The 14,764-nt window shown below is 37.3% G+C and overlaps 1 protein-coding gene across 1 annotated transcript in view; it reads left to right on the plus strand.

The window, feature by feature from the left end:
* The window catches only part of Dhc93AB (Dynein heavy chain at 93AB), a 1,274,973-nt gene that overhangs the window by 1,187,727 nt on the left and 72,482 nt on the right, over positions 1-14,764 (plus strand). The window contains exon 59 of the mRNA XM_090403805.1: positions 3,752-3,911. Within this exon, the coding sequence (XP_090259931.1) occupies positions 3,752-3,911 (160 nt within the window). The remainder of the gene's footprint in view (positions 1-3,751; positions 3,912-14,764) is intronic.

Raw genomic sequence — 14,764 nt, forward strand, 5'->3', positions numbered from 1 at the left:
GCATTGGAATAGGGGATCTAGCCGGAATTGTGGACGTTGAGGTGTGTGAAGAGGTTTGTTGTTATCACAGTGTTACTGTCATTGCTTGTTGGAGCCTTCATAAGTAATCATGATTAGCTGAAAGGATATTATGTAAATATGCAATGAGAGAAAGCAAACTCTCAGACATAACTTCCATACAGAGAGAAACCAGTCTCCATGTCATAACATGGCCTCAACAGTGCTCCCTACATATCACTACTCAGACTCCCTTTCGAGACACAACCTGGAAGAGTATGCAGCAGCAGGATTATGTACCAGTTGACCGGGAAGCCTTCTGACTCATTACTGACAGGTTCAGGCCCATGCACTAACTGCACCCTGCCATTTTAACTGATGTACCCCTGAAATGGAATAGCATCATTAACTGGTAGTCACAGAAAAAGAAAAAGTTGTCAACCTATTCGAAGAGAAAGACAATCAGCAAGGTCATGAGCATTACAAGGCACAAGCAAGAAGAGTGACTAGTATGATAAGAAAGTCACAACCAGATTATGAGTGGAGACTAGCTGAGCATGACAAAGACAATCCTAGAGTTCTTTCACTGCACAACAATTAAAAGGAAGAATATCTATGGAAGGATGACTTTAATGAGTACTGATAGTAGGAGGATAATAAAACAGACACAATAGTTCAGTTATCATTCTGCAAGGGTGTGTCTTTCAGCTGCCAGTGTCACATCATGCAAGGCAATATTTCCTAATGTGACATTAACTTATGACAGAATAGAGGTTGGAGAAATTGGGGGTGCTTATGATATTGTAGAACCTTAATAGACTATGGATGGAGGCAATTAAATGGCATATCAGCCCATGCATTATGAAAATGTGCAAAGGAATTGGTAGCTCCTTTCACCAAGCTGTTTCATTTACCTCTTAGTTCCAAAATAGTTCCATTGCATAAAGTAGGCTCCATGACAGAGGTAATAAATTATAGACCAATCAATATATATTAAAAGTAATGGTTAAAGTATTGGAAAAATTGTTAAAAGGCAGAATTCAGGAATGGATGAACAAGAATATGATACTCTCTAGAGGCAGCATGCGTTTATGAGGGTTGATTTTGCCTCAGTAATTTGCTCACGTTTTATGATAAGGTAACAGTTGTGTTGAATAAAGGAAATGGCTGCCTAATGATACGACTAGACTTTGCAAAAGCATTCCACAGGATACCACATGGAACTCTGTTACGAATTAGAGTAAATGGGAAAGGATGTGGAGCTGGTAATCTGGATAACTGTATGGTTGATGGAGATATCAAAGAGTATTATATGAGAGAACTGTATCCAGGAGAAAGCAGGTTACTAGTAGTGTGTTGCAGAGCTCAGTATGTCAGTGATACAGGAAGTGATTTAAGGGGAAATGTTCAGTTTGTTTACCTATTTCATTGATCACTCTTCCTAGCCAAAGCTATCAAGAACAATAATCAGTGAAGATGCAGAAATCTCTCAAGATGACTTAAATAGACTGCCAGAGCAGAGGATAATGGCTGAAAGTTTAGCATTGCAACATGTAATCGTGCAGTTGAGGTTGAAGGTATCACATCCTATATATACAACAATAATGAACTGGAATGCAGAAAATTGATGAGTTCAGAATTTTTTATGATTGTGAATAGCGGCGTACCACAAGGATCTGTCTTGGGAGCAATTTTATTTAATATTTATATCAATGACTTCTGCAGTCTTAAACTAAACAGTAAAACAAATACTTTTGCAGATGATACAGTACTAATTTTCTCTACAGACATAGCCGAACAAATGAAAACCATCGTGAATGCTGATCTTTTGAAAGTAGCAAATTGGTTCCAGTCAAATAAACTCAGTTTGAATGTCTCAAAAACTAAATATGTAAATTTTAACTTGCAAAATACAACTGGCAAAATGAACTTCACTGCACAATTAATTTTGCAGGACAAATTCAAATTGCAACTGCGAGAAAATAGAAAAAGTCAGTGTAATAACTTACTTGGGATTAAAAATTGATAGTAATTTAAGCTGGAAACCGCATATTGCCGATGTCGTAAAGAAAGTAAGGATTATGTTAAATAGACTTTACTACCTAAAAAGATTCTTAAATTTAAATATGCTAAAAATATTATATTCTGCCTGGATTCAAAGCACACTATAATATGGTATATTAAGTTGGGGAGGAATCTATCACACTACTCTGAAACCTTTAGTTTCGATTCCGAATAAAGTAATTAAAATCTTAACTAGAAACAAATATAAGGATACTGCAATGTGTAATAAATACACCATACTAAACATACTACCCCTTAGATATTTATATGTCTATAGGGTACTATTATTCATAAAAAACGACAACGAATACGTAAATATCAAACAAGATACTTTCCTTAGTAGACATAAGGGCCTAAAATATTTAGTTACAAAAGCAAATAAAGAAGCAATACACAAAGATTATATTTATTTAGTGCCAAAAGTATTCAACACACTGCCTTTAACAATAAGAAATGAAACTAACCCAAGCAAATACAAAACTCTAATCAAAGAGTATTTATTTATTTTCTCACAGAAATGAGGAAGCTCTGTTCAAAATAATTGTATAAATTATTGGTTTTTAGCATATTTGTATTCAAAGATTCAGTCTTATGTGTAAATAAAATTTAAATGCTATTTAACTGCTTTGTTTTATTTTGTTCCTAATTAATTATTATGCAACTTTCTCTGTATGATGAAATTTTATTTTATCTGTGATTTTATTATGTAATTATATTATAATAATATGTAATATGCATATTATATGAATGTACATATATGTATATAATGAAAATGAATTACATAAATTTTTGTAACTTTATGCATATCGTAACCTGGATGAGTTGTTGCTCTTAGGTTACACATATGATTGTGAAAATTTTGTACTATTATAGGAAGCTTACAATAAAATGATGAAACGAGAACGAGGATAGGATGTTGAAGTTTAGAGAACATTTTGCAGTGGTGGCCAGAATAGCACATAATAAATAATTGATGTTGAAAAACACACTAACAAACAGGAAGAGGGAGATTTGTTTATTTTAGCCACATGTAGACTACTGCATGCAGGTCTGGTCACCTGGATTCATTTGGGGTGAAGAAGTAGGGGAGAGAATACTGAGGTGAGTGATCATGATTATGACAGGTCTACGGAATGCTCCCTTTGAGGACAGATTGAAGGTCTGTGACTTACAAAATGTACCCGATAGATGGAAAAGAGGGGGATATGATAAAAATATATAATTTAATAAAGGAATTTTATAGGATCGATACAGAAAACTTTTCTTCAGTATGTGGCAGGAAGTGAGAGAACAAAGAGGTCACTCTCCCTTTGGAAATTATGTAACTATGTGACTAGCAAGCATATTGAGGTATTGCTATATGCAAACATATACATTCATACACTGATACATTCTTGTTGAAATTCTATTTTAGTTAATTAACAGGAATCCCATGATCAAAGTAAGTGGATAGAATAAGTTGCTAGAGACAGATGTAGTGCCTCATCGGTGAATGAGTTCAAGGAGAAATATGATAGGTAATGTGAGAATGGTTAGTGCGGTCCCTATATTAAGTTTTTGAATCCATGAAGATGCAGAGATAATAATAATAATAATAATTATCATTGTTATTGTTATTAAAATGAATTTATTATCAATATGCTCATCATATATAATGTAAGGGAGTAATGACTATTTTAATTTTTTTTAGCATTAATTTTTTATACAACTGTTTGGAAGCTAGTACTGATATTCCTTGGAAAGGTCTACGGTATATGATTGGTGAAGTTATATATGGTGGACACATTATAGATCCTTGGGACAGAAGACTTTGTCAAATTTATATGGAGAAATTCTTACATCCTGATCTTGTAAGTATTCATACATTCTTAAAATTTATACATTGATACATTCTTGTCGAAACTCTATTTTGGTTAACTAACAGGAATCCCATGTTCATTATCAAAGCAAGTCTTTCACATACTCCTCCTGGATAACAAAAGACATTAATGTGTTAAGAAAAATTATATCTGCCACAATACAATCCAGTTGATTTAATGTTTTGTCGTTTTTTGTCTTTCCCTTCACCACAACTTACATAGTCTGCAAGTCTTCACCTATCTATATAGTCTATTGTATTAATTCACCTTCAGCTAGCAGCTAAATTTTGTAGGCTTGTGTTATGTTATTTTCACCAAGAGAGAGAAAGAGAGAGAGACTTTAGGTTAAGTTATGATTTTCATCACCTAGTGTAAGACTACCATTTTGCTTATTGCAGACCTGAAATTGTGGCTTTAAAATCACTGTGTTTGATCTATAAAAAGGAGAGCCCAGCTTATATAATACTTAGTCCCTTATTCATGGATTGAATTATCATATGAGGAAAACTAATCAGTGATTATTGTTACATGGATCACTTCCTTTTTAAACTGTAATTGTTAATTAAACAAAAAAATATATATTTATTTGAGAATCATTAATACTTATCTATAAATAAGAAAAGGCTAATAATTATTACAGATTGTTCAGATATAGCTAAGTGTATTATATTATTAGTGTTTAACTATGCTAATAATATCAGCTAAGGAAGATAAATGGGGATTTGCAGATGTTTGTAAATGATGCATAGTTGGGGAAGAGCTGTAAGGAACAAAATAGATGTAGTGGCTCTGCAAGAAAATTTGAATAAAACCATTTCATAAAAACAGATTAGTGGGCTGTTGACTCATGCAAAGTGAAATATGAAATCTGCAGTTTTGAAATTTGGAGAACAAGAATGAATGAAGTGTATATAGTTGATGGAGATATTTAAGGAGGTTAAGGAAACAAAGGACACAGAGGTATAATGCTTACTGGTCATCTCACCACAGCTGTGAGACCACTTCAACAAATTACAGCAATGATTAGGAGGGCATTACATAACTTGAGTTTTTGGAGATGGAACACAAGTTACACACACACTGAAGATGCAGTGGCAATATACTATTATTATTATTACACATTCTTAGAGTCGGCAGACTTATCATGCAAGGGTCATTCAACTGACAACATATTTATAATACTGAATCTTAAAATTCTTAACACTCCCTGCATTAATGGCATATGCTGGTTATGCATTCCATTTGCTGACAATTCTCCATCTAAAAAATCTACTCCTCACACCCCTTCTTTGCCACACATTTGCATAACTTCCACAGATGGCCTCTGGTTCTTTCCCTCTTGCCTCTGTTCTTTTTGTAATCCCCTCTGGATTAATCTGATAAAATCCCCTCACTTAAACATCACTATCGTATAACATCATCTCTTTTTTCCTCCTATTCACCAGACTCTGCAATCCATATTTCTTCAACCTCTCTCCATAACCAGCATTCCAGAATGATGATATTGTCTTAGTCACTCTTCTCTGGACCCTCTCCAATGTTTCTGCATCAATTGAAAACCAGGTGACGAAATCTGAGCACAATATGGTGTTACCAGTGACTAAATGCATTAGATATATCAATATCTGACCTTGTTGCTCCAGGAACGGGAAATGAATATAGGAAGACAAGTAGTGTGATAGGAGAGAATGAAGAAAAAAATATGAATGAAAAAAATAATAGTTGATAGTGTGGAAGGCATGAGTGACTGTGAAAGTTTAGGAGATGGTTTCGTTTGGGAGAGTGAATTCCAATTAAGAGTGACTGACCTGAAGAGGGAGATAGATGAGCTGAAAGAGAAGGTGGAATATCTTGTGAATGAGAGGAGAAGTATGAAAGATGAGATTAGGAGAATGGAAGAGATAAATGCAAGGCAAATCAGAGTAGGGGAGAGAGAGAGAGAGAGTTTTGGGAATGATAGGAGAGGATAGGATTGACAGAAGAGGAGAGAATGGAAACGGTAGGAGAGAGGGAATGAGAGAGAGGTATGAGAGTGCTAGAAGAGGAGAGAATGGAAACAGTAGGAGAGACAGAATGAGAGAGAGGCATGGGAGTGCTAGAAGAGGAGAGAATGGAAACAGGCAAGAGGGAAGGAGAGAGGGGTATGCAAATGCTAGAAGAGAGAATCGGAGCAGTAGAGGAGAGGGGATGAGAGAGACGTATGGGAATGAAAGAAGAGGAGAGAATGGAAACAATAGGAGAGAGGGAATGGTAAGAAGTATAATGTATGGGGACTCAATGATCCGTGGTGTTCAAGATAGGATGTGTGAGGAGTGTTTGCCAGGAGGCACGATAGAAAGAGTGGCTATGGCAATTAAGAGAGGTGAAAGGGTGAATGAGATGGTAGGAACAAATGACTTGAGTGGTAATGTAAGTGGGGAAGCGAGAGATATGAGATTTTTGCTGGAGGCTGTATGGAAGAAGACAGAGAGAGGAAAGGTAGTGTGCATGTTGCCCAAGTATTATAATGACGAGCTGAGCAGATGAGCGGTAATATTGAATGACATAATAGATAGAATGTGTGACAAGAGAGGACTGGAATATGTGAATGCTTGGGGTGCATTTGAGGACAGAGAGGAATTGTATGCGAGAGACCGCTTACATTTGAAAGAGGAAGGACGTAGCATCTGGAGAGATTGCTGTTCTGAACGAGTCAGTGTGTCCCAGGGAGGATGGTTGCTGCTGTAGCCTCTTGTAGGAATGGGGTACTTTGGAGAAGGAGGACAACATCAGGTAACACTGAGCCCAGTGGAGCCTAGAGGGGATAATGCTGGGTATAGACACAATGGAATTTATATGCTTTCTACTAATGCCAGGAATATCCGGAATAAGGGAGAGGAATTGGTGGCACAGATAGCATCAGCCTGGCCAAAAATTATTGGGATCACTGAGACAGAAGAGGATATAATAACAGGAATAGAAGTTGCTGGGTGCAGCATTTTTCGGCAGGATAGGAAGGGAAAGCGTAGTGGTGGAGTACTGCTTATGATAACTAATGACCTATGTCCTCTAAGAGTGGAGCTTTGGAAAGCAGTGACATTAATGATTTTTAAAGCTATGGTGTGAGGTAGAGGTGGGCAAGACAGGATATTTAGTGGGGTGCTGTTACAGACCCAGGAGCACAGAGGGATGGGGACCAGGAGATGTTTAGACAGTTGAGTTTGGCAAGTGCAAGTAGAATGATTGTTTTGGGAGATTTTGACTACAGTAGTATAAATTGGGGAGAGGAAGATGCATGTAGCAATAAGGGAATAGAATTTCTAGAATTCTTGAGGGACAAATGTCTTAGGCAACATGTAATAGAAGGAACAAGAGGTTCAAGAGTTTTGGATTTGGTTATAACATCAGAAGATCAGAAGAGTTGATAACAACTGAGATGACAACTCTCCCACCAGTTGGAGAGAGTGACTATATGGTTTTGACTTGGAAAATGAATAGACATGCAGGAGTATCAAACGGGAACATATGTGGAATTCTAAGGCTGGTGATTATAATAGTCTAAGATGTCAACTTGGGCAAGTTTCATGGAGAGAGGAATGGAAGGCCCGGATATCATTAGTGCATGGGAAATTATGAAAGAATATTTGTTAGCAGCAATGGTAAGTTGTATACCACGAGTGAAGAAGAGGACACAATTTGGAGTAAAGTGGATGACAAACAATATTAAACAGGAATTGCATGCGAAAAAGAGGCTTTGGAAGAGATATAAGGAGACAGGCGAAGAGAAGATGCATGAATAATATAAGACACAGGCCAGAAGAGTGACTAGTATGGTAAGGAAGGCGAAAACTGGAATATGAGAGAAGATTTGCCTAAGATCCAAAAAAAATCATAGGGAATTTTTTAGCTATGTGGCTAGTAGGAAGAGAAATGACTGTGAAAGAATGATATTGTGGGATAAAATTGGGAATAGAGTGACTGATGCAGAGGATATAGTGGAATTGTTCAATGAACACTTTATTGGAGTATTTCATCCTGGAGGAGTCAGTTTTAATACTAGAGGGATAAGGCAGTTTCGAGGTTTAGAGGTACAGGAGGAGAGTGTGTTTCAAATACTGAGTACTCTGGATGTCAGTATAGCTGTGGGACTGGATGGCATTTCACCACATGTTTTGAGAGAATGTGCTAGGGAACTGACACTGCCTTTGACCTGACTTTTCAATGAAAGTCTGGCTGTGGGAAAAATGCCCATGAAATGTAAGGAAGGTAAGATATAAGGGTGGTAGCAGACTGGAAGTGTCTAATTATAGGCCAGTTTGTGTGTCCTCAGTAGTTTTTAAGATCTTGGAGAAAGTAGTGAGGGACCGTATACAGCATTGGGCAGATGAGGATGGTGTTATTCATGAGCGTCAACATGGATTTATGAAGCGGTGCTCTTGTTTTAGCAATATTCTAGCCTTTTATAATAAAGTTACAAGAGCATTAGATGAGGGAAAGGCATATACTGCCATTTTCTTAAACTTAGCAAAAGCATTTGACAGGGTGCCACACAATAAGCTGATATTTAAGTTGCAGCACATGGGTCTGGATGTCAAATTGGTCAACTGGATTCAGGATCCGCTGTGGGGCAGTTTCAAGGAGGGAGAGGGTTACTAGTGGGGTCCCACAATGCTCAGTACTGGGACCTATATTGTTTAACCTTTATATCAATGACATTGTCAGTGGATTGCAAGGGGATATTCAGTTGTTTGCAGATGATGCAAAGCTGGGAAGGATTATTAGTAATAGTGCAGATGTGGTAGCCCTGCAAGAGGATTTAAATAAGCTAGATAGATGGGAAAATGAATGGGGATGTCAGTGTAATGCAGCAAAATGTAAGATCTTGAGGTTTGGGAAACATCGATGGGATGCTGCATACTCAATGGGAGGAGTTATACTGGAGGAATTAGGGGAGACCAGAGATCTGGGGTTGATGATTGATAATAACCTGAAATTTAGGGGGCATATTGCAAAGGTGGTGAAGGTAACACAGATGATTGCTGCAATAATGAGAAGGACACTGACCTGCAGTGATAAAAGGGTTATCATTCCATTGTATAATCTCTGATCAGACCACACTTAGACTATTGTTCTCAGATTTGGTCTCGAGGATTTGAAGGGGATAGATTAACTGTGGAAAGGGTACAAAGACGGATAATAAAGATAGTGTCAGGACTGTACCATGTTAGTTATGAGGATCGGCTGAGGGAATGTGGACTGCAGAGTTTGGTCGATAGAAGAAGGAGAGGTGATATGATTGAGACTTTTAAACTGGTGAGAGGTGGTTACAGGGTTGACACTGGGGAGTTCTTTCGCTTGGTTGAACAGCGGGAAGGAGTGATGACAAGAGACCATCCCTGGAAATTACGAAATGAAACTGTTTGCAAGAAAGTGACTAGTGGTGAGAGCGTGAATGGTCAATGAGTTTAAGGAGTGTTATGATAGACTTTGTGTTTCTCGGGGGGGGGGGACCTCTCCTCGATGAGTCTTGATCGACTTTGTGTTTCTTTGGAAGGACCTCCCACAATGAGTCTTTTGACTCCATGGAGGCCATTATAATAATAATAATAATTATACTGTGGCACAACTACCTCCTTATCCCTACACATAGCAGTACCACAATGTGCAGTCTTTGCAACACTTTCAAAATGTCCTCTAAACTTCACTCTACTGTCAACTATTACTCCCAAATATAGAATCTCATCCACTTCCTGAAGTACAGCACCATAAATATAGTACACAGTCTTATAGTTCTGCACTCCTAAATGCACACCTTAAACTTGTTAATATTAAACTACAACTCCCACTCTTTTGCCAGTTCAAAAGTTTATTCAAATATTATTCCTGAAGGAAATTAATATCAGTGGGGGCTGCTTATAACTCTCCCAAACTTTGCATCATCAGCAAACAACTGAAGATCCCCACAGATGATATATGCTGCCATGACTATCCACCAGTGTCAACCAGCCAAAATGATTCTGTCTCTTGCTTGCCATATAATGGAAGAAATCCCTTGAATTAACCTTGGCCTAACCAACCAATGTCCTCTCATACTGTACCTTTTCTTGCTTTACCATACTCATCACATTCCTAGCTTGCATTTTATACTCTTTATGGATCTGATCATCACCACTGTCTTGTACCTCCTCTATAACATTTTCTTTTCCAACACAGCTTGCTTGATTTCACTACATTCATTTCACCTCTACTCTATTTGCTCACTTAATTCTTGATATGCAGTTATGTATTGCTTGTATCAGATACTGCCTTATGAATCTTTATGCAGTGTCAATATATTTTTCTCCACAACTCATCTACCTAACATATCAATGCTAATTCGCTACAGAGCTTCCCATAACCACCCACCTTATAATTCCACATATATCAGTTTTTGGCAGAAATCTTTTCTTCTTTCACCACTTTCCAAACAAGTACCTCATTAAGAACTACATCTTGTGAAGTTATCGCCAATCCAAAACACTAAAGCCTTTAGCTGCTTCATTCACATGCTGCATAAGATATTTAGCCCTGAGAAATTCAACAAACTCATTCTCTTTGTTTCCATACACTATATCCTCTTTCCATTCTATGTTTCAGTAAATACTTGGGATGTCATCTATCATATGAAGAAGAAAAGGACATAGACACTAAAATATCAAACTTTGTCAAAGTAAATGGCATAATAAATAATATATTTAAGCCATCCCTAGTACAAACACACTAGAATCAGACTATATAATGTCTTGTCAAAACCAACTCTACTATACGGAAGTGAAACATGGACCATGAAAAGGAAAGATGAAAAACGAATTCAAACAGCAGAAATGAAGTTCCTCAGAAAAACAGCTGGATATACCATGTGGGAACCACAAAACAAATGAAGAAATCTTATAATCCCTGAAAATAAAACCAATTAATTATTACGTAAGACAGTATAAATGAAAATGGCTAGAACATTTAAATAGAATGGACAACAGCAGTCTACCAAAAATATTATACAGATACAAAATAAGTGGAAAAAGAAGAATCAGAAGACCAAGAAAGAGATGGCATGAGACTGGAACAGGCCACTTGGCCTAAATTTCATGTTAGGAAGAAGAAGAAGTCTCCCATGAAGATTACTTTCTTTTAGCATGCCCAGCCGATTTTCTTAAACATTTCACAATCAGTCTCTACATTCCCTGGCCTATAACAGCATCCTATCAGACATACTAGCCTTTTCATTTCAACTTCACTTCACACAGATTCAAAATCTATGTAGGTACTATCAACTTCCACACTTTTTGTAAACAGTTCCTCTGCAATCATTAACAGGACTCCTCCTCCTCTTTTCACCTTCTTATCCTTCCAGAAAAGTGCACACCCTTCAGTGTCAAAATGCTTATGGTTTTGTCATACATGTTGATTAATTTTAATGGTACAGATGAGAACACAGACTGATAAGAAAATAACTATTTATTAAGTTATTGATGATATTTTCGCTAGCATTCTATCCAGCATCTGTAGAGCACAAAAACCTTGTTACAGTATGCGAAAGAACAACAATCCAATATAACAATGTTTGAACAATTGTAACTTACAACATAAAGGCTAAAGTCCTAATTAGGCACCATCTATGTTGGAAAAAAGAAAAAAAACATATGGCGAAAGGAGGTATTAATTAGGTCTTAAGACCTAATTAATATGTTACAATTGTTCAAACTGGTCTCATTTTTTATACTGGATTGTTGTTGTTGTTTTGTCTACTGTAACAAACTGTTTTTGTGCTCTGAAGATGCTGGATAGAATACCAGTGAAATATCAGCAATAAGTTAATAAATAGTTATTTTCTTATCAGTCTGTGTTCTCATCTATACTGTTAAAATTAATTAACATATATACCCTTCCATTTCTCTTTCCTACATCACATCATCCTGAGACAACCAAGTTTCTCTTATACCAGTTATCTTTGGGCATACTGACTTAATCAGTGCAATAAACTCATCTATCTTATTTCAAAACTCTTTACATTTGTATACAAACATAACAATCCCTCTGTCTTTGAGGCCATTCTACCAACACCAACATTCTCTATTCTAGCTGCTATACCACACCACACCTCTCTCTCTCTCTCTCTCTCTCTTCAGTTTAACCACTCCTGTTTCCTGGAACCTGACTCTGATTGCTATTCATACCTGTTACATCCTCACCTTTCTGCATTCCATCACCATGTACTGCTGCAACCACTTCTTCAACCTCCTCTCATACAGCTTGTTTTTTTTGTGCTGTCCTGCTTTGCAACCCATTGATTGTTAGCCCAACACCAAATCCATTAATCAATCCATAAATTATTCAAGTGCAATCCATCAAATTTAAACAACAACAGATTCCAACTTTCTTTCAAATTCACTTCACAGATTCACAAAGTGAACCCCCCCCCTTGCTTCACACAACTCAGCCATCTTGCTATTCATTATCTCTGCTCTCCTTCTCAGTTCACTATTATCATATCTGGGGAACACACTAATGACTTTTCCAACAATTAGGAAGGACAACATCAGGAATTTCTGATATAATGTTATTACAAGAGTTTTATATAGATTGGTGCTTTGGGCCGAAGAATAGTGATATCGCTTCAATGTTGCTAAGTGTAAAATTATGTCAGAGAATATGGAATGAGGAGGCAAGAGAGAGAGAGAGAGAGAGAGAGAGAGAGATATGGAGATCTTGGCAGATAATGAACTGAAGCTTGAGTGACACACACACACACACTGCAACGGTTATAAGGATTACCCAGAAAATTGCTGCTTTAATGCAAAGAACTCTGACAAATATAGATAAAGAGGTGATAGTTCCACTTAAAACACTGATGCTGGATTTCTGTACAGAGATCTGTTTACCTGTCTATATTGGTGATAAGAAAACACTAGAGAGAAAGAGTGTGTGCAGAAGCAAATAACTGTCTCAGAACTCTGGAATGTTGAGTAGGGGAACAGACTGAGGTAATGTGGTCTGCACAGCTTGGTAGATAAGAGGAGAGGTGATATGACTGAAACTGAGAAGTTGATGAGAGAAAGCTGTCAAGATCAGTACAGAGGAATTATTGCACAGGGTAATGGATGATGAGAAAATAAGAAGTCATCACTATTGGAGGAGGAAGGAAGTGAAAAGATGATCTTGTGCATAGCAAGTGGTGAATGAGTGGAATGTATTATCAGAGTGGGATTTTACTTATTGCTCCATTGCAGAATGTCTTCGGAGCAAGATATTATAGTTGAGTCTTCAAACTCCATGGAAGCTTGGAAGTAATACTAATGCTAAATATAGAAGTAAAGACATTATAGTATCCTGTGTACAACTTTGATCAGTCATATATGGACTGATGCAAGCAGATTTGGTTAACTGGTTTCAACAAAATGAAGAGATATTATTGAAGTTTGAGTGACACACACACACACACACACACTGCAATGGTTATAAGGGTTCATTATAATTATTCCAGTTTTGTGACCACATTTTTTCTTAAAGAAAACTGTCTTTAAAACTAAACAAGTACTAAAAACAACACCCGACAAGTTTCGTTAGTTGTCAGATTAACATCTTCAGGGGTAAAGAGAACTAAAAGTTTAAAGTGTAACCAAACAAAGTTTGCACCTGAAGTATCTTCAGAACTGATGCAACTCGTGGTAAAGGTGGACCAAGCTTTCATCACTCCTTTTTTTCAGTATCTCCCATAATGCAAATCACATCTCCTTGCAGACATGTATAATGCTATGCCTTAAGGAAAGGGCCACTACCCAGTTTTGCCCTTTGTATAGAGCAGGCTCTAAAAATAAGACGATCCCAAAAGATGGCCAACTCAGCATTATTCCACTCAGTGACAGGCTCACCCTGTCACCGAGAAGAACTTCTCAGCATCGACTCTATCCAGTACTGTATTGTACTTGAACTGTGTTCAAGTTCAACCACTGTGTACTTGAACATTATGGCACCAAGCAGAGCCATAATCTCAGTGGTGACCCCCACTCAGAGACAGGCAAAAACCTACCCCCAAGCATAGCCTCTCGGAGTCAGACCCAGACCGGTTGCAACCTTTGTTGAGGTCTCGTCAGTGGCAGCCAGACCCAGAAGTGGTGACATCAAGGCAGAAGCAATGGAGAAGTCATATTTACCTATACGAGTTGCCGAAAGGAGTACCACCTTATTATTAAATTACTCTGGATTTAGAGAAAGATGTTGGAAGTTTTTTTCACTTAATTAGACTATAATAAATTTAGTTTAATCCTAATTATATGAAGAGCCAAAGGCTTCAATTCGGCAATGTGAAATTATTTAAGTTAAGGGATATTACAACCCATATTGTTTCATAGCCGAATAAGAAACTCAAAGAGTTTCTTATTCTGCTATGATTCTATATTCATGCCGAATATAGAAACTATATAAAGTTTGGTGAGTCCAAGCGTAAGCAAATACCTCGATAGTGCAACACCAGGGCAACTCATAGTAAGGGTGGAGCAAGCTTCAATCACTCTTCTTGGTATTTACCCATAATGTGAAACCCAGCTCCTAGGAGCTGTATTACCATTCTTCATTATGAGAGAAGGTCACTATCCAGACCGGTTTCAACATTTATTGAGGTCTCATCAGTGAGTAGGTAGACCTAGGTAATACCAAGTTAACTGTAGCAAACAGAACTTACATACCCTACTATAAGAATTGCCAAGAATGTGTCCTAATAAATGACTAATTATATGAAGAGCCAAAGGCTTCAATTCGGCAACGTGAAATAATTTCACGTCGCCGAAAAGGTCGAAACCGGTCTAGGTAGTGGCCCTTCCCTTAATGCA

The sequence above is a fragment of the Typopeltis vanoorti genome, chromosome 1 (genome assembly GCF_054136105.1).
Source record: "Typopeltis vanoorti isolate ZY-2024b chromosome 1, IOZ_Tvanoo_1.0, whole genome shotgun sequence".
Taxonomy (NCBI): domain Eukaryota; kingdom Metazoa; phylum Arthropoda; class Arachnida; order Uropygi; family Thelyphonidae; genus Typopeltis; species Typopeltis vanoorti.